Source organism: Eurypyga helias, unplaced genomic scaffold (assembly GCF_000690775.1).
Source record: "Eurypyga helias isolate BGI_N326 unplaced genomic scaffold, ASM69077v1 scaffold4717, whole genome shotgun sequence".
Taxonomy (NCBI): Eukaryota; Metazoa; Chordata; class Aves; order Eurypygiformes; family Eurypygidae; genus Eurypyga; species Eurypyga helias.
In genome coordinates, this window is record NW_010259713.1 from 11,936 (window position 1) to 34,847 (window position 22,912).

At 43.8% G+C, this 22,912-nt stretch overlaps 1 protein-coding gene across 1 annotated transcript in view; it reads left to right on the plus strand.

Annotated features, from left to right (window-relative positions):
* The window catches only part of TMX4 (thioredoxin-related transmembrane protein 4), a gene marked incomplete at its 5' end in the record, with an annotated part of 14,392 nt that extends 3,146 nt beyond the window's left edge, over positions 1-11,246 (plus strand). The window contains 6 exons of the mRNA XM_010154741.1: positions 2,886-2,931; positions 4,007-4,135; positions 5,108-5,153; positions 7,392-7,493; positions 9,700-9,763; positions 10,963-11,246. Of these exons, the coding sequence (XP_010153043.1) occupies positions 2,886-2,931; positions 4,007-4,135; positions 5,108-5,153; positions 7,392-7,493; positions 9,700-9,763; positions 10,963-11,246 (671 nt within the window). The remainder of the gene's footprint in view (positions 1-2,885; positions 2,932-4,006; positions 4,136-5,107; positions 5,154-7,391; positions 7,494-9,699; positions 9,764-10,962) is intronic.
* Positions 11,247-22,912: the final 11,666 nt, after the last annotated feature.

The following is a 22,912-nucleotide window of genomic DNA, read 5'->3' on the forward strand; positions in this document are numbered from 1 at the left end:
GGTTGGAACTAGATGGTCTTTAAGGTTCCTTCCAACCCAAACCATTCTACGATTCTATGATTCTCCCCCTTTTGCTCTCGTGAGATCCCTGGTGCACTGTGTCCAGCTGTGGAGCCCTACACATCAGGATATAGTCCTGTTGGAGCGAGTCCATAGGAGTCCAGGAAGATGCTCCGAGGGCTGGAGCGCCTCTGCCATGGGGAGAGGCTGAGAGAGTTGGGCTGGTTCAGCCTGGAGAAGAGAAGGCTCCGGGGAGACCTTATAGGACCTTCCAGTACCTGAAGGGGCTACAAGGAAGCTGGGGGGGGCTTTTTACAAGGGCCTGTAGTGACAGGACAAGGGGTAACGGGTTTAAATTGAATGTGGGGAGGTTTAGATTAGATATCAGGAAGAAGTTCTTCCCAGAGAGGGTGGTGAGGCACTGGAACAGGTTGCCCAGAGAAGCTGTGGATGCCCCATCCCTGGATGTCTTCAAGGCCAGGCTGGATGAGGCTTGGAGCAACCTGGTCTAGTGGAAGGTGTCCCTGCCCATGGCAGGTGGGTTGGAACTAGATGGTCTTTAAGGTCCCTTCCAACCCAAACCATTCTATGGTTCTGTGCACCAAAAGAATTTACTCTCTGTTCTTAGCTCTTTGGAGCTGGCTCACATCTGGTTTTGCTGTTCTAAGGAGTGTCTTAGATAAGCAACAAATCTCAAACGAAAGTTTTGGGGATGCTTAGATGTATTTTGGCAGCAGATCTTATAATTTCATTTTTCATTCTGAAACCATTGGTACTTGCTCTAGGATAGGCTACTGATTAGAGAGTTTTAAGTTTGCTATTTTGTTTTCTGTTTGCCTGACTAGCGTTTGTAAGAACTTCAAAGAGTCTTTCAGTGTTCCCAAGACTTCGCCTGCTCTTAAGCTTATGATGTTCTTTATGGCTCTCCACCTAGGTTTTTCTTGTACAGCTGTGCTTTGTGCCTGATGAATTCTCCTGTTACACTTGTGGGTTTGTTTACTTTATTTTCCTGTGCTGGTGCAGCTTTTAGCTGATTATATTCCACCACCCTGCCTCTCATAGCAATAAAGGCAGAAAGCTGAAAAATTGAAATGAAGGATAATTCCTTTTTGGAACTTTAAATGTGTTTGCATTTGGTTTGATTTAAACATCTTAAAAAACCCAAATCAAAACAACAAAAAACTCCACAACCCTTTTTTGCCTATTCCATAAGGGAATTCACACTGGGAAAAATGTTACTACTGAAACTTTTAAAAATATGTGGCTCAGCTCAGTATAGCTCATCTCTGTCTCTAATGGCAGGAACTCTGTTGCTACAGTACTTTTCCATGGTTTCTTCCTGGTGCCAAAAGAAGTTTGTGTTATTGAAAAGCAAATAAGGACTTATTTTCTCCAAAGATTTTTCATGGAACTTTATAAAAGGAGAAGTTAAATAACTGATTTGTATCTTTACAGTGGTATGTTTTATGACTGGCAGCTGCTAGCTAGAGGAATGTCACCCTTGCTAGTGGAGTTAGCCTGCATATCTGAGGGTTGATGATCTCTGAAGTCTGCTGTATTTTTTTTTTTCCAAAACAGACTGCATTAGTAGCATGTTTTTCATTTCTGCAGTCTTTTAAATTGGATGCGTTGAATAGTAAATAAAACTACTAAGCATTAAGGCAAGTTCTTCCTCTCACTTGTGCGTGTGTGTAATTGTCAGGAGGTGGTGTTGTTAGGTAGCCCTGATTTTTCCTCAGATGTGGAAGCAGAGTGGGGAGAGTGATGTCTTCAACTGACAGCTAGTTGAGTTGTACTGAGATGTTTGGGAGCTTTATGCTTCACAGCTGACTCTTTTGCCATTAAGCTGTACACTTGGAGATCTTGAGTGTTGTACCTATCACAGCAGTGAAGCTGGAGGCACTTGCACCTATTACTCTGTAGCAGTACTGAGTGAAAACCAGAGAATTTCAAACACCTTCTCCCCCACAAGCTGTTTTTTGGTCATTTGGATAATTTCTGTGTCCTATGAGTTGCACGATGTTGTTACTGTCTAGGGTGGTATTATAAAAAGACCACTATGTGTTGTATATGCCAGTGAAACACCTGCTTCCAGTGTGGGGATCAATCCCAGTCAGCCCCTTGAAGGCCTTCTTCAAGCTTTCTTAGTGCTTTCTTCAGTCTGATGTCTGATGCTCAAAATGCTGACGTGACGCACTAGAAACATTCCAAACGTTGTCTTGCTACAGTTGTGTTTATGAGAGAATTGAGCTTTCCTTCAGGGTATCAGAACAGACTGGTGGTGCAATGTGTGTGGATTAGTTGGAAGACGCAAACAAGAAAATACAAAGATTATTTTATTTAATGATCTGAAATGTGCAGCTCCAAATAATTTAGAATCGGCTAGAGGAGGATTTAAAATTAGGGGCCAGAGTTTTTAAGCCATTGTTGTCACTGCTGTCGTCATTACCGGCCCAGCTTTCTACGTGAAACAAAGGCCATCTGGATGAGACTGTTCATGGGCACAAGCACATAGCGTTGTGGAATATGGGTGCAGTTCTGTGACTACTTCCTCTTGGTTAGAGGGGCAGTCTGCTGGTCTGGTCAAAAACTTCATTTGTGTGCAAATACTTGATTAGTGAAATCCAGGTAGAAAAATTTACCTTGTAGCAAATGTTCTTCAAGCTAGGCATTTTCCCCTAATTTATCAACAGTATTTAATATCTGTTAGTTGTAGCATTTCTGAAGACAAACAGTAAATCTGTATTTACAAAACAGTGGTAAAAGCTCTGCAATCTGCTGCTTTCTAGTCTAGAAATAGATTTGTACGTATTTCTAGATAAGTGAGAATGCGAAATTTCAGTTTTACGTAGCCGTTTGATGTGGTTCTTTTCTTCCCTTTCTAGGCTTGAGCGGTCGTTTCTTTGTCACAACACTTCCTACAATTTACCAGTAAGTGTGTCATTCTAGAAACAATTGTGTCGGTACGGATTCTTTCTTTCTCCTGTTTGAATAGTGGCATGGAGGATGTAATGACCAACTGGCTTGTTTCACTTTGTCAATCTCTAAAACATTTCTCGGGAGCTCAGTGCACTTATTGAACATAAAGTATGTATTTTTAAATTATGGTGGAGGGTTCTCTTACAAACAGTTTTTTACCTAGATAAAAGTGAGGCTTTTTCAGTCTGGAAACAACATTTTATAGCATTTGTTAAAATTGGAGCAAGTTTGTCATATTGGCTTCTAGGAACCTGACTGTATGTGACAAGACACAATGGATCTTGCAGGAATGTCTTTAAAATTTCTCATTTGAATAAAACTGCACAGGTCTCATGTAAAACAGCACAGAAATCTTCCACTGTTTGTTGTACTGTTTCTCTTACTGCTAGAATTCATCATCTGTTGGCTCGGTACTGATATGTAGCTGTTGACTCCGGCCCATCACTTGTTTTAAACTCTAATTCTAAGATGCAGGTAAAAATGAAGGAATGCTGGCCTGTAGTTTCAGTTCAGGTTATTTTTTAGAGTTTTGATTGTACTGATCACGTTCTCATCTGAGGCTTTTCTTTAGTTTGAATGACTTTAAGTTCTCCTGTTACAGTGTTAAAAACAGATCAGGAAAGATGTGTATCTCTTCTCTAATAAAAAAATGTCATCCTTTAAATATTGAACCTTCTATTAAGTTGTGGTATTGTGTGTGTATATATGCATGACTCACACATTTAATTCCAAGTTATGTCTAAAAAATGGCTTGGTTGTTAACCTCATGTGCTTTGTATTTGCTGTAGTGCGTGTGAACTTTTATTGAAGAAAAATAGCATTTTTAATAAATGGCCAAAGCTCAAGCTGTTTAAAAACTGACACTTTCCATCATGGATCGCATGATGCTTAGGCCTTCGGCTTTCCTGAGCAAGTCAAATCTATAATGTATATGGTTTTTTTGTTTGTTGTTGTTTTGGGTTTTTTTTTTTTACAATAGATACACATTAACACAGATAACCCCTTAAACTGTATTTCTGTTTTTTAGTGCAAATGATGGAGTATTTCGCAGATATCGAGGCTCACGGACATTGGAAGATCTTCAAGGTTATGTTTTAGAGAGAAAATGGGAAGCTGTGGAGCCTGTAGCAGGATGGAAGTCTCCGTCTTCTATAATGTAATGCTCTGTTTTTATTAACAAGAAACATGTTTTATAGCTCATTATTCATTAAGGGTGCCATGTTGACAGCTGAAGACAAAAAGCCTTTATTCCCTAGACATGTTGACTTTGCAGAAACAATCTGTATTGACAGTCTGCTTTCCAGTTTCTCACCTTTAAAAGCAGTTTATTTTCTGCATTTGCTTTTATTTGTGCCTGCTAAGGCTTGTTTTGATCCTCTTTGAAAATATATATGAAGATTAAAAAGTACAGCCACTGAGCATTATGTGTCAGCTTCAGTATCTGTCAAGCAGTGGAATCAAATGTGTATTAAGGTAGATTATTCCTTCATGAATTCTGGCTACTCAGGGCCTGCAGCCTTAAGCATTAAGGATTTCTTGTTTATTTCTTTACAAGGAAGTCTCGTGTCCCCTTTTGAAATAGGAAACAGCGCAGTGCTTACACAATATATCAGAATTTGTTTTCAGAATGTTGGATTCGCTTTGAAATAGCGTAGAATGCTTGTATGATATAAAGGGTGAACCAAATATGTGAATGCCCTGCGTTGGTTTTTTTTTTTGGCTAAAGGTATTATGTGTAAATTCATGTCAAAGATCCAGTGAGTGTCCTTACGTTTTTCTGAGAATGAGGAAGAGCTGTAGGATGTTTAGTAATGGAGAGAGCAGCTACAGGGCTGCATGCTACTGTGAGCTGGGGAAAAGGCAGTTACAGCTGTGTATGGCTAAGCTATTTCTTGATTATGCTCAAATGCCATGGTTCAAGTCACTGTTTCAGTGCTTTGCACTGGGCTGGCTTAACTTAACATAATACGTGGAAAGTGTGCTTGTTTGCAGTAGCCTCCTCCTGACAATTACTAGGGCCTGAATGGCATTGGAAGGCTGTAGAATCTCTGTCTGGTTTCTGCAGTGTTTGCTGTGTATCTCAACTCCTGTCTGTCTTGAACCTGTTCCTTCCATTTCTGTTTTCTAGGATGCATGGCATGGCAGGGCTGTTTCACTTCTCCGGATGGATCAGGGTAAGTAACTGTGTGGTAGTGGTTTCCATACCCCCTTGTTATGCCTTGAATAATAATCTGCTTAGAAGTCAGAACCTAACTGAATATTTTTATCTTTTATGAGTTAGGTTTTTTTACATTTACTGTACATTGGGTGTGTAGTATCTGCACTATAAATTTTGTTGTAGTAATAGTCTGTGCCAAAAATGTCAGTTTGATTGTAAGATTATCAAAATACTGTTCTTATCATGATATGGTTCAAATGTTCTATTAAAGTGTGCTAACAAGATAAAGTAGCTGTTTTGAGAGCTGCTGCAGAAATGGGGGTAAACATCTGGACTACATACAGTATCTGCCAGGTTCTCTCACTTAATACTGTTCCTTAAGATTATATCCAGGTTCATGTTTAGAGTTGTAAATCGTGCTCTTCTGCAGTTTGTTTGCATCGAGTGTATTGTCAGAAGAGCGGGTAATGCCTTTAATTTTTAGTAAGGATTTCTGCATCTGGAGTTAAAGCTGTCAGTGCCATTCACATAAGAACACAGCAAGCTTGGGCAGTAGAGTAATTATCAGAAGTAAAGGAGGAATGCTTAGTGTACACTGAAGTATGCTTTGAGCTTAAGAATATTTCAGGACTATTTCATTTGGGAGCTATCAAAGTTTTTCCTGTAGAATGCAAATGCTGAAAATTTCCAGACCTTTCCATTTTTCTTCTTAAAATGTTCACATGCGGCCAAGATAAAGAGGCTGTATTTGATTGTAGTAGAAGGTCTTATTATTGTAACGTGTGCTACAAAAATAAATGTAGTAGTGTGACTAGAGTTTGTATCACTTCCACTGAGCATCTAACAAACCCAGAATCAAAGAATACTTGCAGTTGTTAGGTTTCTTGTGCAAGCTATCTCTGGTTCTTTCTTTCAGTGGTAGTACTGACTTTTTATAGTCTCCTGGCATTTCTCTTCCATGACTTCTGTGTAATGATGTCTGTGGCTGGTTTCCTTCCTGAAAGATTAAATGCTCTGGGAAGAAACCTCCTCTAATTTGCTTTCTGCTTTGAATATTTCAGCTGTACATTTCCTCACTCTTCTTGCTGTGTTGTCTGTGCATATGCTTTGATAAATGTTGGGAGCTGTTCTGACAAAAAACCAAACAAAAAAACACAACACCCCAAACCCCCAAAAAACCAACCAAACAAAGCAAACAACCAACAAACAAACAAAAACCCCAAACAAAACCTGGAATTTCAGAATTTAAACCTTTGTAAATATTGATGGTGGTTTCTTTTCTAATGTATATACTTTTGGAAGAGCTCTGTTGTCATAATTTTACTTTATACCAGCCTATCTGACTCGATGTGATGCTTGGTTCAGTCAGTTGAATTTCTAGGTTTGAATGACAGACTTAAGTTTCAAAGAAATCTTGGAGTATTTGGAGTATTCTCTTTAAATTTATAAGTGAAATCACTTAGTGTCTGCATAGCTCTTAAAGGTGGATCCCTTTAAGAGCTAAAGAACTTGAGTGAGACCTAAATGGCTCCCTTTTAGTTAATGAGTGAACTCCCGAATTTATGTATTTTGATCTTTGGCAACTTTGAAACACTTACCACTCTGCTTCCAGATGTAATCACAGCGATAAAGCTCTGCATGAGGTTACATTTTTTCACTTGGTTGTGTGCTTGTGAAGTGTGTGTAAACACACTTGATTTGGTTGCTTTTTTTTTGGTTCCGGAATTTTTAAGTTACTTTTTTTAACTAATCAGCTTCATAGATTTCTGTTGGTGCTGTGGCTCTCGCTCTTGGGGGTGTTTACTGTAAGGTCTCCTTCCTACAACAGAGGCCACCAGCAGCAAATGTACAGGTTCATGCTGTGGGTTCACCTAGCCCGATGGTCTGTCTCTGACAGTTGCCACCTTCTTACAGAATAAAAAGATCAAGAATGTCGTGATACTTTTCCTGTATGTTCTGGGGCTTCCTCATACATTTATATGCAGTGAGATTATGTATGGTCTCCGAGTTTCTTAGGAAGCAGGAGTTGTGCATCCTTTGCTTAAACAACTTGGTAAAGAAAAAGAAGATTTAATGGTATCAAAAGAATTTAGTATGACATCTAAGGATGACTGGGCCATGAGACCGAAGACTTCAGTATAAATACTGTTAAATGGAAGGTCTTAATTAGATATCAAGTCATGTAATGGTGACAGTAGTGTAAATCATAAGTGGTGTTATGGAGTTACATTAAGTATCTTCTTCTCATTTCCAGCAAATACATAGCTACCTCACTGGCAGTCTTGGAATTCATGTTTGGATTTCTTACGCAATCTTCATCTTAGCTACATTAGTGATTGGCCTGTTCCTGGGTTTGGTAAGAATGCGTATTACTTTCTTTTTCTCAGTTACCTACAACTTTTGCTTCACACTAAGTTATGAGAAAAAAAACCCTCACACAAACAAACTACAACTTCACTGATAAGATATACCAAACTACCTTATTTTAATGAAGTGTGTTTTCTTCCTGGCATCCGGTGTTAGGATGCGTGTGAGTGGTTCAGAGCTGTGCCAGGGAAGGTTTAGGCTGGATGTTAGGAAGCATTTCTTCACCAAGAGGGTGGTCAAACACAAACAGGCTTCCTAGAGAGGTGGCTGATGCCTCAAGCCTGTCAGTGTTTGAGGCATTTGGAGAGTGGCCTTAATAACATGCTTTAACTTGCGCAGCCCTGAATTGGTCAGGCAGTTGGACTAGATGATTGTTGTAGATCCCTTCCAACTGAAACAGTCTCTTTTGTTGGAACTTCTTCAGCATTCAGTACTGCAGATCCACTCCCCAGTATTGTTACGTACATCGGGTAAAGGTTGGTACTGATACACCTAAGTTAACTGTTTTATGAAATTCATGCTTCAATTTAGATTTGTTTAGTGCACCCACTAGACAAGTGGCTTTTGTATTGCCCTTTGCATCCAAGACTTTTGTGCTTAAGGATCGAATGCGTGTGGTCAGAATTGTATGAAGACTCCTACTTTCCAAAAACACAGCCTTTGCAGAGAGTTTTTTATTAGCTGGAGGGGGATTGTGTTTGTGGGAGTTAGCAGTGTAAGTATGCTGCCACACTGTTACCAAATTGAAAGGATGAAAAGACTTTTTTAAAGGCTTTGAAGATTTGGGGGTTTGACTTGCTGTATTCCAGGGCATAGTTTTGTGGTTACAGCTTGGTTTTAGTAAAATCTGACTTCATTTCTTTCTCCCCCATGATCTTTTGGTTTGAGTTCTCATTAGGAACGGAAAAATTCGACCTCTCTTGTTACTGACCAGAACTAGTGCAATCATACAGCAAGCTCTAAAACATTAGGAAGGTTATTCAAACCTGTTGGCTATATATGTGAAGGACCATGTCCTGAGCTCTGTGTTGTTTCATCAGAGGAAACATTTCAGATTTGCTTTACCTGTGGAGCTGGGATGATTTCCTCTCTGTGACCTCTCAAATGTCAGTCAATATTAAATGAGAAACCGAGGGGGAGAAGGAGGTATAGATGGGATTGGAAGTTCTTTCAGACTAGTTGCTTGGTCCACAAGTGTGTTCTGCAACTGGAAGGACAATTTAAAACAGTTATGCTGATAACTAGTTTTAATAGCTGCTAATTGCTGTTCCATGTAGGAAGTGTAAAGGTTGTTTCTGGCACTTGGGTCTCTGCTCTTCAGCCCAAATATTAGTGTAATAAAGAAAAATTCATGAGAGTGTTTCTCAGTAGTACAGGGAAGTGACTTCAAAGCAGCCTGTGTGTATTTAGGCAAACCCACATTTTTATACATAAAATGTGTACAAAATTGGTATATATGAGGAAATTTTTGAACAGTATAATGAAAGACAGTTATACAGGTGTTTTAGATGGTCGATTTTCATCACCAAATCAGCGCCAATAAAGTTAATGTAACTCGGAGTGAACGAATATGATGAGTTAAACTTTCCTTCTTTCACTTAAAAAAATCTGAAGAAGCTGAAAACTGTAAAGTTAATCTCTCAGCTTTTTCTAAAAAGCTTTTCAGTGATTGAAATGTATTTAACGTGGTAGGTGTCTCTCTTGCGTTATTCTTAGCATGTGACAAAAAGACAGATATCTTGAGTTTTGTATGTATGCATTCTGCACAAGGCTGCTTTATATATCAGGAAGCGCAAAAGGTGGAAGCGTACATCCTGTATTGGGAAGCCACCGGCAGGAATGGAATAATGTCCCAAAATATAGGAAACCTTGACCAAAATTGTTTCATTAGTTTAAAAGTAATAAAAATCCTCAACTGTGTTCCGGGCCTCTCTTTTTGACATGCAAGCAATTTCAATGCTGAATAAATTTGGGGAAGTAGGAGGCAGAAAATTTAGAGTAGAAAGCAGAGAATGTTGGTTGGACTACACTTGAGAAAGCACTTTTTTCCATGGATTTATTTAGCTCTTATCTCAGGCAAGATAATTTTCTAAATTTTCTTGTATGACTATCTAGAACGGATGAGTAGGAAAAAATAGTGCAGGGGATGCTGGGATGATTTGCTAATATATACCTTTTTTTTTCTCTTTATACAGATACTGGTTTTGATTTCAGACTGCCTTTGCCCATCCAAGTCAAGATACAGAGCTGAAATACCTGGTAAGAACTCTTCAGTGGGTGAGATGCTGTAGATTTAAACGCAGACTAGTAGGAGGGAGGGCAATACACTGTCAAGAACTTAGATGTGAACAAATGATCCAATTATTAATTTTAGTCACCCTGACAAAGATCGGTAGGTTGGGCTTTAAAATATTGATGTCTGAACATATACCTAGAGGATAGCAAAGCAGACAAAAACAACCTCAGAAACACAACAGTAATTTGTTCTAGCTTCTGGAGCTGTGAAGAGGCTAAATGCATTCAAAATGAGGAAGTCTTGAAGAAAGATACTGGGCTTTGTGTATTTTATGAGATGCATATTCACTGGACCTGTGGCTTTAATATCAAAAGGAATTTGCTTTGGCAGGATGCTTCCAAATCCCAATATGCACCCTGTATTTTGCATTAGGAGATGTAACATTCTGAACCTGTGACATTCTCTGTGTAATTTGTGGTTGGGAAAAGGAGGAGATAGAGGGAATCAAATGAATATAGAGACTGCGAGTGTGGGGATGGGGCGTGGGGGTGGGAGGGGAAGGGTGTTGCATCTCCTTCAAATGAAGGAAGGAAATATGTATCTTCCTGTTGTGTCCTCCTGTGAGAGGGCTTCTGAGTAGTAGTCTGCTCCCTGTCAACATGGGAGGCAAAAACTGACATACAAAATAGTCTCTTGTCAACACTAATGTGTAAAGTTTCAGAACATCTTTTGGTAGGTTTGTGGTATTAAGTGGAGTAAAAATTCATAAGTGTGCAAAATCAGAGTCTTCCAAATCTTAGATGTTCATCACTGTCACAAGAACAGTACACCTATGCATACTTGTGCAATCCAGATGGCTGGTTGACTCAACAGCAGCTGGTACCTGACAGAGCTTACCAGTATCTTTTCACTTTGCCACTGATTTGTTTGATAATTATACCTCCTCAAGGAGTAAAATTGATCTGTCTTTAGTTTGTAACGTGGTATAACAAAATATAAGCTACGTATGCCCAATATGCAGGAAAAACAGGAACATAGAGGAGAAATACTGCTGAAAATTTATTTGAAATAATTGAAAATAAGGAAAATACAGTTCTCTACAAGTTTTCAATAATGTTTGTGAATATTTGAGAATGTGTACATGGTGATGTAACTTTTAAAAGGCGCTGTTCCAAGAATCAGTCTAACCTTCCGTATTTGAAACTCTTCTTTTGTTTAGAAGAAGCAATAACGAAGGATAATGCGGAGAATGCAGCACTAGAAGAACCAGAGGAGGCTGCAGAGCTTTCCGCAGATGATGCGGAAGAGACTGCAGAAGTAAAAGATCTCTCGGATAGAGAAGATGCAGCAAATTCAAGTGCTGATGAGTCAGAGAAGGATTTAGCGCTTGAAAAAGAATCAGGGGAAGAAGAAATGGAAGACTTAAGCGAACAACCCTTAGCTGATGCAGAGACTGAAAACTCAGTAAGACAACGCAAAAGTCAGGTGGCCGATAATGAACTATAGTATTTTGGTGGTGTATTTCGTACACTTGGACCAAAGAGTATCAGACCCGGGGTCTGAAGCTGAAGCTTACAATTGATTTGTCATTTGTGTTTACGTAAAATCTCTGCTCAGTCAGCAGGCTTCTCTTTTTTTTAAGCTAATACTTGCTTACTTTGTTTTATAAGCACATATGCTGTGTGTTATATAACTTCAGCCATGACAATCAAAATAAGTGTATTTTATCTGTTTGAAGTTGTCTATGAGAAAAGGGGTGTCACAGTCTCAGTTCACTGGCTGTAAAATGGTCATCTCTGCTTGTGCTCCTGTAAGTATTAACTTAAGCAAGATCAGGACTTTTAACTCTTTACATTAGCTTGGCAGGACTCTGACATTTCGGTCTGAATGTTTATATTTTCCAAATGCCACAGAAGCACCAGGTTAGTGATACAGTCATGAAAGAAGGCACCTTACTAGTCTTCTGTTAAACAGGACCACTAAGATGAAGGACCTGGAGCACCTTCTGTGTGAGGAAAGGCTGAGAGAGCTGGGTCTGTTTAGCCTGGAGAAGAGGAGGCTGAGGGGGGATCTCATCAATGCTTATCAACATCTGAAGGGTGGGTGTTAGGAAGATGGGGCCAGGCTCTTCTCAGTGGTGTCCAGTGACAGGACTAGGGGCAACGGCCATAAACTGGAGCACAGGAGGTTCAACCTGACCATGAGGAAACCCTTCTTCCCTGTGAGGGTGACAGAGCCCTGAACAGGCTGCCCAGAGAGGGGTGGAGTCTCCTTCCCTGGAAACTTTCAGAAGCTGCCTAGACCTGTCCCTGTGTGATCTGCTCTAGGGGATCCTGCTCTGGCAGCGGGCTTGGGCTAGATGATCTCTAGAGGTCCCTTCCAACCCCTTCCACTCTGTGAGTACAGGGGTTAAATCACTTCCCTGATTCTACTGGCTACACTATTCCTGATACAGGCCAGGATGCCACTGGCTGCCTTGGCCTCCCAGACACACTGCTGGTTCATGTTCAGTTTGCTGTCAGTCAACAGTCCCAGGTTCCACTCTGCTGAGCAGCTTTCCAGCCACTCCTCTCCAAGAGTGTAGCACTGACAGGGATTTTTGTGGCCAAAGTGCAGAACCCAGCATTTGGCCTGATTGGAACTCATACAATTTGTCTTGGCCCATTGATCCAGCCTGTCCAGATCCCTCTTCAGAGCCTCCATACCCTCAAGCAGATCAACACTTCCACCCAGCTTGGTGTTGTCTGCAAACTTACTAAGGGTGCACTCGATCCCCTCATCTAGATCATTGATTAAGATGTTAAACAGCAGTGGCCCCCGTACTGAGCCCTGAGGGACACCACTTGTGACCAGCTGCCAACTGGAATTAACATCCAGTCCGTGAGCAGCCAGTTTTTTTAGGAGTATGCTGTGGGATACCGTGTCAAAGGCTTTACTAAAGTCCAGATAGACAATGTCCACAGCCTTTCCCTTATCCACTAAGCAGGTGACCATGTTGCAGAAGGAGATCAGGTTAGTCAAGCAGGACCTGCTTTTGTAAACCCTTGCTGACTGGGCCTGATCATCTGGTCCTGCGTGTACTGCGTGATGGCACTCAGGATGATCTGCTCTATCAGCTTCCCCAGCACTGAAGTCAAATTACAGGCCTGTAGTTTCCTGGATCCTCCTTCCAGCCCTTCTTGTAGATGGGTGTCGTGTTGGCTAGCTTCCAGTCTGCTGGGACCTCCTTGGTCAGCCGTGACCGTTGAAAAATGTTGGAAAGTGGCTTGGTGAGCACCTCTGCCAGCTCTGTCAGAACTCTTGGGTGGATTCCATCTGGTCCCGTAGACTTGTGCACATCTGTGTGGTGCAGCAGGTCGCCGACCATCTCTTCCTGGATAGTGGTGAGTTCATTCTGCTCCAGTCTCTATCTTCTAGCTCAGGGGGCTGCATTCTCAGCATTCAGCTGGTCCTATTACTGAAGACTGGGGCAAAAGTGGCATTAAGCACCTCAGCCTTTTCCTCATCCTTTGTCACCATGTTTCCTCCTGCATCCAATAGAGGATGGAGGCTCTCCCTGGCCCCTCTTGCCTTTTCCTCATCCTTTGTCACCATGTTTCCTCCTGCATCCAATAGAGGATGGAGGCTCTCCCTGGCCCTTCTTTTGCTGCTAACGTATCTGTAGAGGGATTTCTTGTTATCCTTTACAGCAGAAGCCACATTAATTTCTAGCTGGGCTTTGGACTTTCTAATTTTCTCTCTGCATAGCCTCAATATCTCTGTGTGTGGCCTGCCCCTACTTCCAAAGGCCATAGACTCTTCTTTTTTTCCTGAGCTGCAGGCAGAGCTCCCTCTTCAGCCAGGCTGGTCTTCTTTGCCTCCAGTTTGACTTACAAGACAGGGGGATGGCCAGCTCCTGTGCCTTTAAGAGTTCCTTCTTAAAGAGCGTCCGGCTTTCCTGGACTCCTTTGCCCTTCAGGACTGCCTCCCAAGAGACTGTCAGGTAGTCTCCTAAACAAGTCAAAGTCTGCCCTTCGGAGGTCCAAGGTGGCAGTTCTGCTCTCCCCTCCTCCTTACTTCTCTAAGAATAGAGAACTCGATCATTTACTGATTGCTGTGCTCTAGTCAGCCTCCAACCGTCACAGCACCCACCAGTCCTTCTCTGTTCACCAAGAGCAGATCCAGCAGGGCACCTTCCCTGCTAGGTTTACTGACCAGCTGAGTTAAGGAAGTTATCCTCAACACTCCCTAGGAACCTCTGGGACTGTTCTCCTTCTGTTGTGTTGTCTTTCCAGCAGACATCTGGAAAGTTGAAGTCCCCCACAAGAACAAGGGCGTGCAATCACAAGACTTCCTCCAGCTGCTTACAGAATGTCTCACCTACCTCTCTGTCCTGATTGGGTGGTCCATAACAGACCTCCACCACAACATCAGCCTTGTTGGCCTTCCCCTGATTCTGAGCCATAGACAGCCAACCATATCATCACTATGATTAAGTTCTAAACTTCTGTAACAGTCCCTAACATACAGAACCACCCCATCACCTCTCCTTCCTTGTCTATCCCGTCTGAAGAGCTTGTAGCCATCGATTGCAGCACTCGGTCGTGTGAGACATCCCACAATGTTTCTGTGATAGCTGCTGTATCTCAGTTTTCCTGGTGCACCATGGCTACTAACTCCTCCCGTTTGTTGCCCATGCCGCATGGGTTACCATAGATGCACTTCATTTGGGCTGATGTTCCCAACTCTTTTGTGGGTGGAAGCCCTAAGTCCCATCCGACTGGTCTCAGGTGTTTTTGGCTTCTAAACCCATCAATAACCCTTCCATCTTTGCTGCCACATGTATCTCCAGCCCCTACTTCCACCAAGACAGTAGAACGATGGTCCTTGCTAGCACACCATCCTACAAACCCTGGCATGCTCCCCCTGGGCTTATTACTAGCAGGCCCAGTTACATCCCCTTCCTCCTTCCAATCTAGTTTAAAGCTCTTTTAACGAGCCCTGCTAATTCTTGCCCCAGGATCCTTTTCCCCTTCTGAGACAGATGTATCCCATCCTCTGCCAGTAGCCCTGGTGCCGTGTAAACCTCCCCATGAGCAAAGAACCCAAAACTCCACTGGTGGCACCAGCCTCTGAGCCACGTGTCAGTCGGGTGTATCTTCCTGTTCCTTTCAGTCTACTTCCCTGCCACTGAAGGGATTGAGGAAAACGTTACCTGTTTTGCTGGAACAAATTCTTCCCCCCATTCCTTCCCAAGAGATTGTAGCAAAAGAAGTATTCACTTGGCAGGAAGTTGGATATTTCTTGCCAATACAAGCTTGTCACATCCAGTGCAGTCCTGCCACGTCCAACTTGGAATACTTTTGGCAGAACTCAAACGACTTTCATAATACTAACTGAAGAGACATGTAAGGTTTTACCTTTGATTGCTTTACGAGTTTTGTCACTGGAATCAGCCCGTTAGGAAGAGGGAGGGACACGAGTGGGTAGTGGAGAGAAGCTTTAGGTGTTGCTACTTATATCAAGATAAACATGTGTCTGTTAAATGGTGTAAAGTGAAAGAGGCTTGCTAGGTAGACAGCATTAAGTGGGTTAGAAGACTTAAGGTACCTGTATTTCCCTCCTTTAACTTGGTTAATGTGAGACCTTTTTGGTAAGGAATACCTACAGTCACATCCTGTATGTTCCTGTTTTGTCGATGTATGATCATGTGTATAAGGTATGTCTTAATACTGTTTTTTTTTAATATATATATATTGCAGAAACCTTGCTAGCATGCATGAATTTCATCTTCTTCAAGAATAAAGAGTAATCGGAGATGAAGCCATCTCATACAGGAGACAAGTTGCAAGTGCAAAATGCTGGTTTCCTTTGAGACTGAGATTTATAGAGCCAATTTGTGTTGAAATTTTTGTTTGCTTTTTCTAAAAATGCTCATAAAGAGCATATTTACTAAGAAAGCTTAACTTTTCTTGTCTGTGTCCTGTTGCGTATTGTGTCTTGGAATTGTGTGGTAGAAACTGTCTGTTACAGCTGTGCAAAGAACAACTTTACACTGCATATATTGAACATGAGTTTTCGTAAGGAGCATTCTTGGTCTGGACCGTGATTATCATGTAGTGGACACATGTAAATGTGCTTTCACAGGTGGGAAAACGCACGGTCGATAATACATATATTGCACTATAACGAGAGCGGCTTGTCTTGTGTTATTTGGGCGTTGTCCCGTGCCACTGAGGAATTGTAGGAGCTTACAGACAGCGGAACTCGGCAGCAGTTGAGGTACCCAGCAGCTTTTTCTGTTTGTGTGGGGTTTTTTAAAAACAGAAAAACCGCACAAAACAAACCCAAACTCAAGCTAAGCTTTTATTTACAAAACCTAGGAAAACTGTGTGGCCACTCTAGTCTGGAGGGAAGAACTGTGCACCTGAAAGCTCAGAGTACACATTTCTTGTTTCCATGATGTATTTGCTTTCATTATCTGTGTATCAGGAGGTCACAAAAGTCTAACCATACTCCATGAGACAAGCAGGAGTTGGTGTGTATGTTCAGTTACATGAACTTGCATGGGATAAGAATAGACGTATCTCCTCAGCCACAGATCCAAAAGCACCAGAGAGTGACAAATCGGTGGGACTGTGTCCAGCACAGGTTGGGGGCAACAATGGCTTTGGCTGTGAACTGAAGAGGTTATTTTATACTGCAGAGGGTGTTTTGATACTCCAGGTGTAGGAGGGAGCGTGTCAATATTAAATTTTGATTCAGTTTCTCTTTGGTAATAGGAAGCCAGTCATCTAATACCCTCTTCAGCTGTTTAAAGAGTTTTTTTAACTTTAAAAGGTGCTGAATGTCCCTATGCCTCGCAGCGGCTTTGTTGTATGTCTTTGGGAATATGAAGTATTAACAAGTGTGCCTCTTTTCAGTGCTCAGGTTGAGTTATTTGAGCTTTTTGCATGTTTAGACAAATAAGGTGTTCTCACAAGAGTTGGATTTCGTTGCGGTGTCTTTGGATTAAAAAAAAAAAACCACAAACAAAACTACAAACCACCACTGACTTTGTTCTCCATGATACGTGGTTCATGAGATACTGTGAGAAAGAGCAGAAGCTCCTTTGTGCGGGGATTCTCTGCTTACCTGTCCTCTGGTTTTGTACGTCACTGGGAAGTTTGGCTTACTTAAAACGAAGACATTAAGTATCTGCGGTCATAGTACGACCCAGCTGTGAGATGACCCTCTGAGCAGGGATAAGCAAGCAGGCAGCGAGTGGGAGCAGTTCATCTCTTCGCAGACCTGCCTTGTGAATCTGGAAACGAGCTGTGCTAGGCTTCTGGGGCTGCTTCAGCGTAGTACCTATGCCACTGCTCCTGTGCCTTCCTTAGTGAAGTGGGGGATGTTAACGCTAACTTGGGCTTGACACGTTTTGGGGTTATCTCGTTACAAAGGTCACCGTGATTACGACTAGAAAAACAGGTGCGATGCAACCGGTGGTATTGCCAGCTCAGTTTTACATTTGGAGGGAAAACACTGTAGCGTTAATACTGGAATTACTCAACTTTGACTAATGTTTATCTGGCGAGCAACGAGCAGCAAACGCTGTGAAGGCTGAATATGTGTTGAGCAGAAAGGCCACTAGCTGCACAGTAGAAATGTAATGTTCGTATACTCTGCAGAATCAGGGTTTTTTTCCACGAAAACACTTCTTAATTAAATCATGCAAGCATAGTAATAATTAGACCGTTACAACAGTATTAAAAAAAGGCAAATTGTTCCTACAACCTCAGTATGGACAGAATGTCCTTGGGAGAAGCTGCTGCTACCACCGTTTAAATCCTTTGGTTCAGGGTAGGTCTGTAAGGCTTGTAAACCAGAGCTGTCTGCTAAAAATGACCCGAGACACTTGAGAACCAACGTCTGTTCCGAACGGGATGCGTGCCTCTCTGAAAACCAGTCCCTGACTGAGTCCCCTGACTGATCTGAACGTGAGTGCTTAAAAGCAAGCCATTAAAGAAATAATCCAGCGGGTGACTTTTTCAAGAGGCTGGAAATACCCAGAGCCTTTCAAGACGCCTGTCCTCGCGATCCCCGTGGAGCTCGTACGCACGCCTTGGGACCCTCCACGCGCGCCGCACCCCTGCCGGGCAGCGCTCATCCTGCTTTCTCTGGGGAGGTGTTACAGGGTTGTCTCTTAGATGAGAGTGTTGCAAATTTATACTGCGGGTGTTTCTACTGAAATTCCATGTGAATTTTGTATTTATGATCTTGAGGTTTTCATTTTCTCAGTGTGTAGGTGGCTCGGTGTAGTTAAGATTATTGTTTTTCATCCTGATCTTCCAGTTAATACTGGAGGCTGTGACTTGTGAAGGTTCCTTAAACTCTGTAGAACAAACCCTGTACATTAATGAGTTGCTTCCTTCCCGCATGAGTGCTTGGAAGAAGCATACCTAGGCGGAGGGTTTCCCCGTGGTAGCCGAGGAGCAGTACGCTCTCGGAGGTATAAAACGCAGCTGGGGCGTATTTCTCCCCACTGATGTGGTCAGAAAGAAGTGGCGTACGGATCTAAACGGCACGTCTTCCGGTTGTAGTTCACAGCGTGCAGTCATTGCCAGAGAAACAGGCGCTGGGGCCAGGTGTGCTGGAGGGAGAAGTGACTACCAGGAGCCGTGGCCGCAGCGTCTTTGGATGGTGGGAGCAACTGGATCCAGCACGCGGATTCTTTCTCTTCAGGTGAGCTTCCCAAACGGCTTTTCTCGGAAGTTGGGCGATGTGCCATTCTCTTTTGTGGTCTTTTCCGCTGCGTTGATTTCCTGATGTCAAGTTGAAGGGGGAATGGTGTCAAATGAAGCCCTTGTGAGCATTTTGTTGTTTCACTATGCAATCAGTTGCTTCTTGCTCTGTCTCGTGAGGCGGGAATATGAATTTTTCCCCACGAAAACAAGCAGGTGGAATACTTCAGGCAAAATCCAGTTGGGTTTTGAAAATTACTTTGTTTAAGCAACCAGATGTACATAAGTTCTATTTTTATAGAGGAAATGCGAAGATAACTCTTGTGATGGCTGTACTGGAGCTGTAGAAAACCTTGAGTTCCTACCTTGGAATTTGGAACTGGACCAGTGATAACTCCCAGCGCCACCAGCGGGGCTGCTGAGTAGCGTGTGCCTCCTCCGAGGGGTGATCACACGCTGAAAACGCAGAGTTGCACGGCTCCTGACAGCATTGCTGCACCAGGTCCTTTGGTTGCAGTACCGTAGCGGGAAGGAAATGTATCCCTTCCTTTTTCTGCACATCAAACACCACCCCACCCCCCAACCCCCCCCATGCACACACAAAACACCAGGGTGCTTGGCGGTGAGGGGCTGCCTGGGGGGGAAACAGTCCATGTCCCTCGTGATCCTTTTGCAGCTCTTCCCTGGAGCTTGCTGCCTTTTCCTCAATTTTCTGCTTACCCTGCTCCGCACTGGTGGTTTCTTTGTAAGCTCACTCGCCAGCCAACTGAGTCTGCTCATACCTTTCTTTCCTTCCTCATGGGGGAACACACTGTTTTTTTTTTTTTTTTTACACTAATGAAGACTGCAGTGACGATGACTTTTAACCAAACATTTGGTTTCTTTCCCAGTAGAACTCCTCCTTAAAAACTCGGTGCTGTGCTCTCCCTTTGTCTTTCCTGAGGAGAAAGGAAGGCTCTGTATTTAAGTATGCAGAGAACAAATGGGGATTTAGTAATCAAATATTTTCATTTAAATTTCCACTTTCTGTGGAAAAGCCATTTTCTTGGCTTGTTAGAATTTCTCCGAGCCTGCTAGTACTTTTGCATCTGTTAATCTGAATTCCGGTGGGGTGTGAGGGCTGAACACGGACACTGCCCATCGCCTCGGCACAGGCTGTGCCAGTAGCGCTCCTGCTTGCCAGGGATGCCGAAATGACGGTGGCCGTTCAAGGCGTTCAACCTTCAGCCCTGCGTCAAGGACATTCAGAGATCATGCTTGATAAGGGTGCTTCATATGGCTGGTTATCGCTGTGCAATTGGGGGCCAAAAATGGTGCTGTGAGAAGCTCGTTGGGGACCTCCCCTGGCTTCTCTTCTCTGTGCTCATCCAGATCTGCCCAGGAGAACAGTCTGCTCCAGTCTCCCTCCACCCCAGCGGCCTCTAGGCTTCCCAACTGGCTTCCCAAAATAGAAGTAGCGCTCCTGCTTGCCAGGGATGCCGAAATGACGGTGGCCGTTCAAGGCGTTCGGCCTTCAGCCCTGCGTCAAGGACATTCAGAGATCATGCTTGATAAGGGTGCTTCATACGGCTGGTTATCGCTGTGCAATTGGGGGCCAAAAATGGTGCTGTGAGAAGCTCGTTGGGGACCTCCCCTGGCTTGTCTTCGCTGTACTCATCCAGATCTGCCCAGGAGAACTGGTCCTCTGTTCGCTGCTCCAGTCTCCCTCCGCCCCAGCAGTCCCCAGGCTTCCCAACTGGCTTCCCAAAACTCTTCTCTGTGCTCATCCAGATCTGCCCAGGAGAACAGTCTGCTCCAGTCTCCCTCCACCCCAGCGGCCTCTAGGCTTCCCAACTGGCTTCCCAAAATAGAAGGGAGCTTGTTAGGGCTGCCTGCTCACTGTGTGCTGAATGGCCAGGAGACTGTGCTCAGCCCTGCAGCAGGTCCATCGTTCTGGACTCAGCCTCGCGCTGAAGTCGCAGGTGGCTGCTGGAAAAATAAAGCCACAGATGTTTTCTGTTGGTTCTTCCCACTGACCTGGAGGGGCCGAAGTAAATTGGCTCAGCGCTGACTGGTGTGAGAACACTTCACAGTCTCTGTAAATAGGTGTATTCTAACTTTATCTGGAGAAATGTTCCTGGGGAATTTGGAAGTCAAAATAGCCGTTTCCTTATGTAAGTGAAGTTACTGGATAAACCAGCTTGGCACAAGAGCCTTGAGAAATAGATAACCGCTGGGACATGGGAATGGTTTAACTGTCCTGCAGTTAACTTTTGCAGTTAATCTTCACTGCCGTTAGCTGAAGTGAGAAAATCCCAGCTGGCGCATCCTTCGCCTGTGGAGGGTTTTGCGTGTTCGCAGCCGACCGCTGGGTCGGTCTCTCCGGTTCTGCAATGGGGGAGACCAAAAGGCCGTCTAGCGCGCTCCCTCTCTCTGGCGAGTATCACAGAGAAGGACAAGCATGTCACGGTATTTCTTAGAATCGATTTGGGCTTCTGACCGAGGCACTTCCTGAGCCAGTTGTATTTAATAGCCCTCTGTGGGGTTTTTCTTCCTGAATTTGCGATGCCCCTTTTGGAACTGAAGCACCAAGTTTCCTTTGCAGAGCCTGGTTCAGCTGAGCTCCAGCAACGGGGCACGGTTCCCTGTTGGTAGTTCCACACTGGCCTGCCAAGGGAACAAGTGAGAAGCAGTTGATATGGGAAAGGATGTTAACACTACCCTGATCGGGGTTTTGGGGTTTTTTTTGACGCTGCCCTAATCGCAGGAGAAGGTTTCAGCTGAATCCTGCTTTGACTTTTATCAGGAAGGTTTGCTGTGGCTGCTTGGGCAAATCTTGCTGTTGAGGAAGATGTGGTTCTTTTGCTTCAAGGTCAAAGTGCAGACAGCTGATGCTTCATTAAGCAGCTGGAGGAAGCGTCTCATCTCATTAAAATGAGGAGCTAATGACCAGGGCGGAAGCAATGTTGGAGCCAGTCTGTACGTTGGTGTCAGATGTGCTGGGGAGACGTTGGCTGCGCTCGCCTAGGCGTTACCCCCGTAAGAGGCCAAGTCGTCCGAGTTCAGCAGCAGATTAAACTGCTCGTTTTGCTTAGGTTTGCTGATACCGGCACCTTTCCCCGCACCCCAGCTCGTACACTGGCCAGCAGTGGGAAGGGGGAGTGTTCCGCCCCTGGTGGACTCTGGGCTGTGGAACTTCCCAGGGCACATTGGCTGGGTGGCAGCAATAAGTCAGTGCCCCCAGCTGGGCTTTTGGTTTTTTAAGTCAATATAGACATTATAAAGCGTTGGGAGACCGGCGGTGAAACAGGATCGTTACCTTCAGCAGGTTTTGTGCAACTTCCCGACATAAAAAGCTTTTGAATTCATTAAGGCTGAATTCAGCTGCACACAGTAAAATGTTGAGCTCTCATGCGACGCTTACCGTCTCACGCTCTGGGATAAATACCTGTTTTTAGCACAGGCAAGGCAAACTTTACATAAATGAAAGCAGACGTGTCCCCAGCTTTGTGCTGGGAGCGTGGAGAGATGTCAACATCAAGCCAGTTTACATGTAAACTGTGTGTGACACTGATGTGCGATAAATGCCTCGTGGTGTAGTTGTACGTATATTGATACTCACTGCTAGTAATTCCTCCCATGAATAGTCTGACCGGCTCTAAGTGACCCCCTGTGCTCCCTGTACATCCATGTCAGCGATGCCCTCATCTGGGACAGCAGTTGGAGAAATAGCTGCAGATCTTCGTGCCATCCTTCTCTTGAACTCGTTCCTGCGCTTACAGCTGGCACCATCCTTCCCGCCTCAGCCCCCGCGACGTCCCTCCAAAGATGCCGCACAGTCTCTGGGTCCTACGCATCCTTCTCGCTCTTCGCAGACCATCGCCTTCCAGATTGTTATTTATAAAGCAGCAGCAGGGAAGGTGGCTGTGGCTTTCACAGGGATATCTTGAACGTTCTCTGAATTCTTCAGCCTTGCTGATGAATAAAAAACTCAAGTCACCTAAGGCCCAGAATTACTGGAGGGAGCGAGGCACGGCCGTACTTCCCTGGCACCGCGTTTCTTCCTCTGCGTGCACCACAACAACCAACGGTGCACAAAATGCAGGCTCTCTGGTTTGCCAGCAGCAGGGGGGTGTGTGGTGAGCTCCTCAGCACACCCAAAAGTCTGCCGCATCCTGCACTGTGCTTTGGGGGATTTGTTTCCAATTAAGGTGTCGATTTCTCCCTTCTCCCCCAAAGCTGGTTTGAATAAAATGGCATTAATAATTGAAATGTGCACAGCCAGCAAAGTGAATTATATCCACATGTGAATTGTATACACACGAGCCTTCCCTGTCAAACAAATACTGTGTGCCTGCTGCAAACAACGTTTATTGGTTAAATTTAAAGTCAAGATTCAATCAAGGAATCTTAACTGAGGCTGTCACGCTTTGCATGAGTGCTGACTCTTTGATAAGCTGGTTTTATTTCCAGCTGGTGAGTGCATCGGAC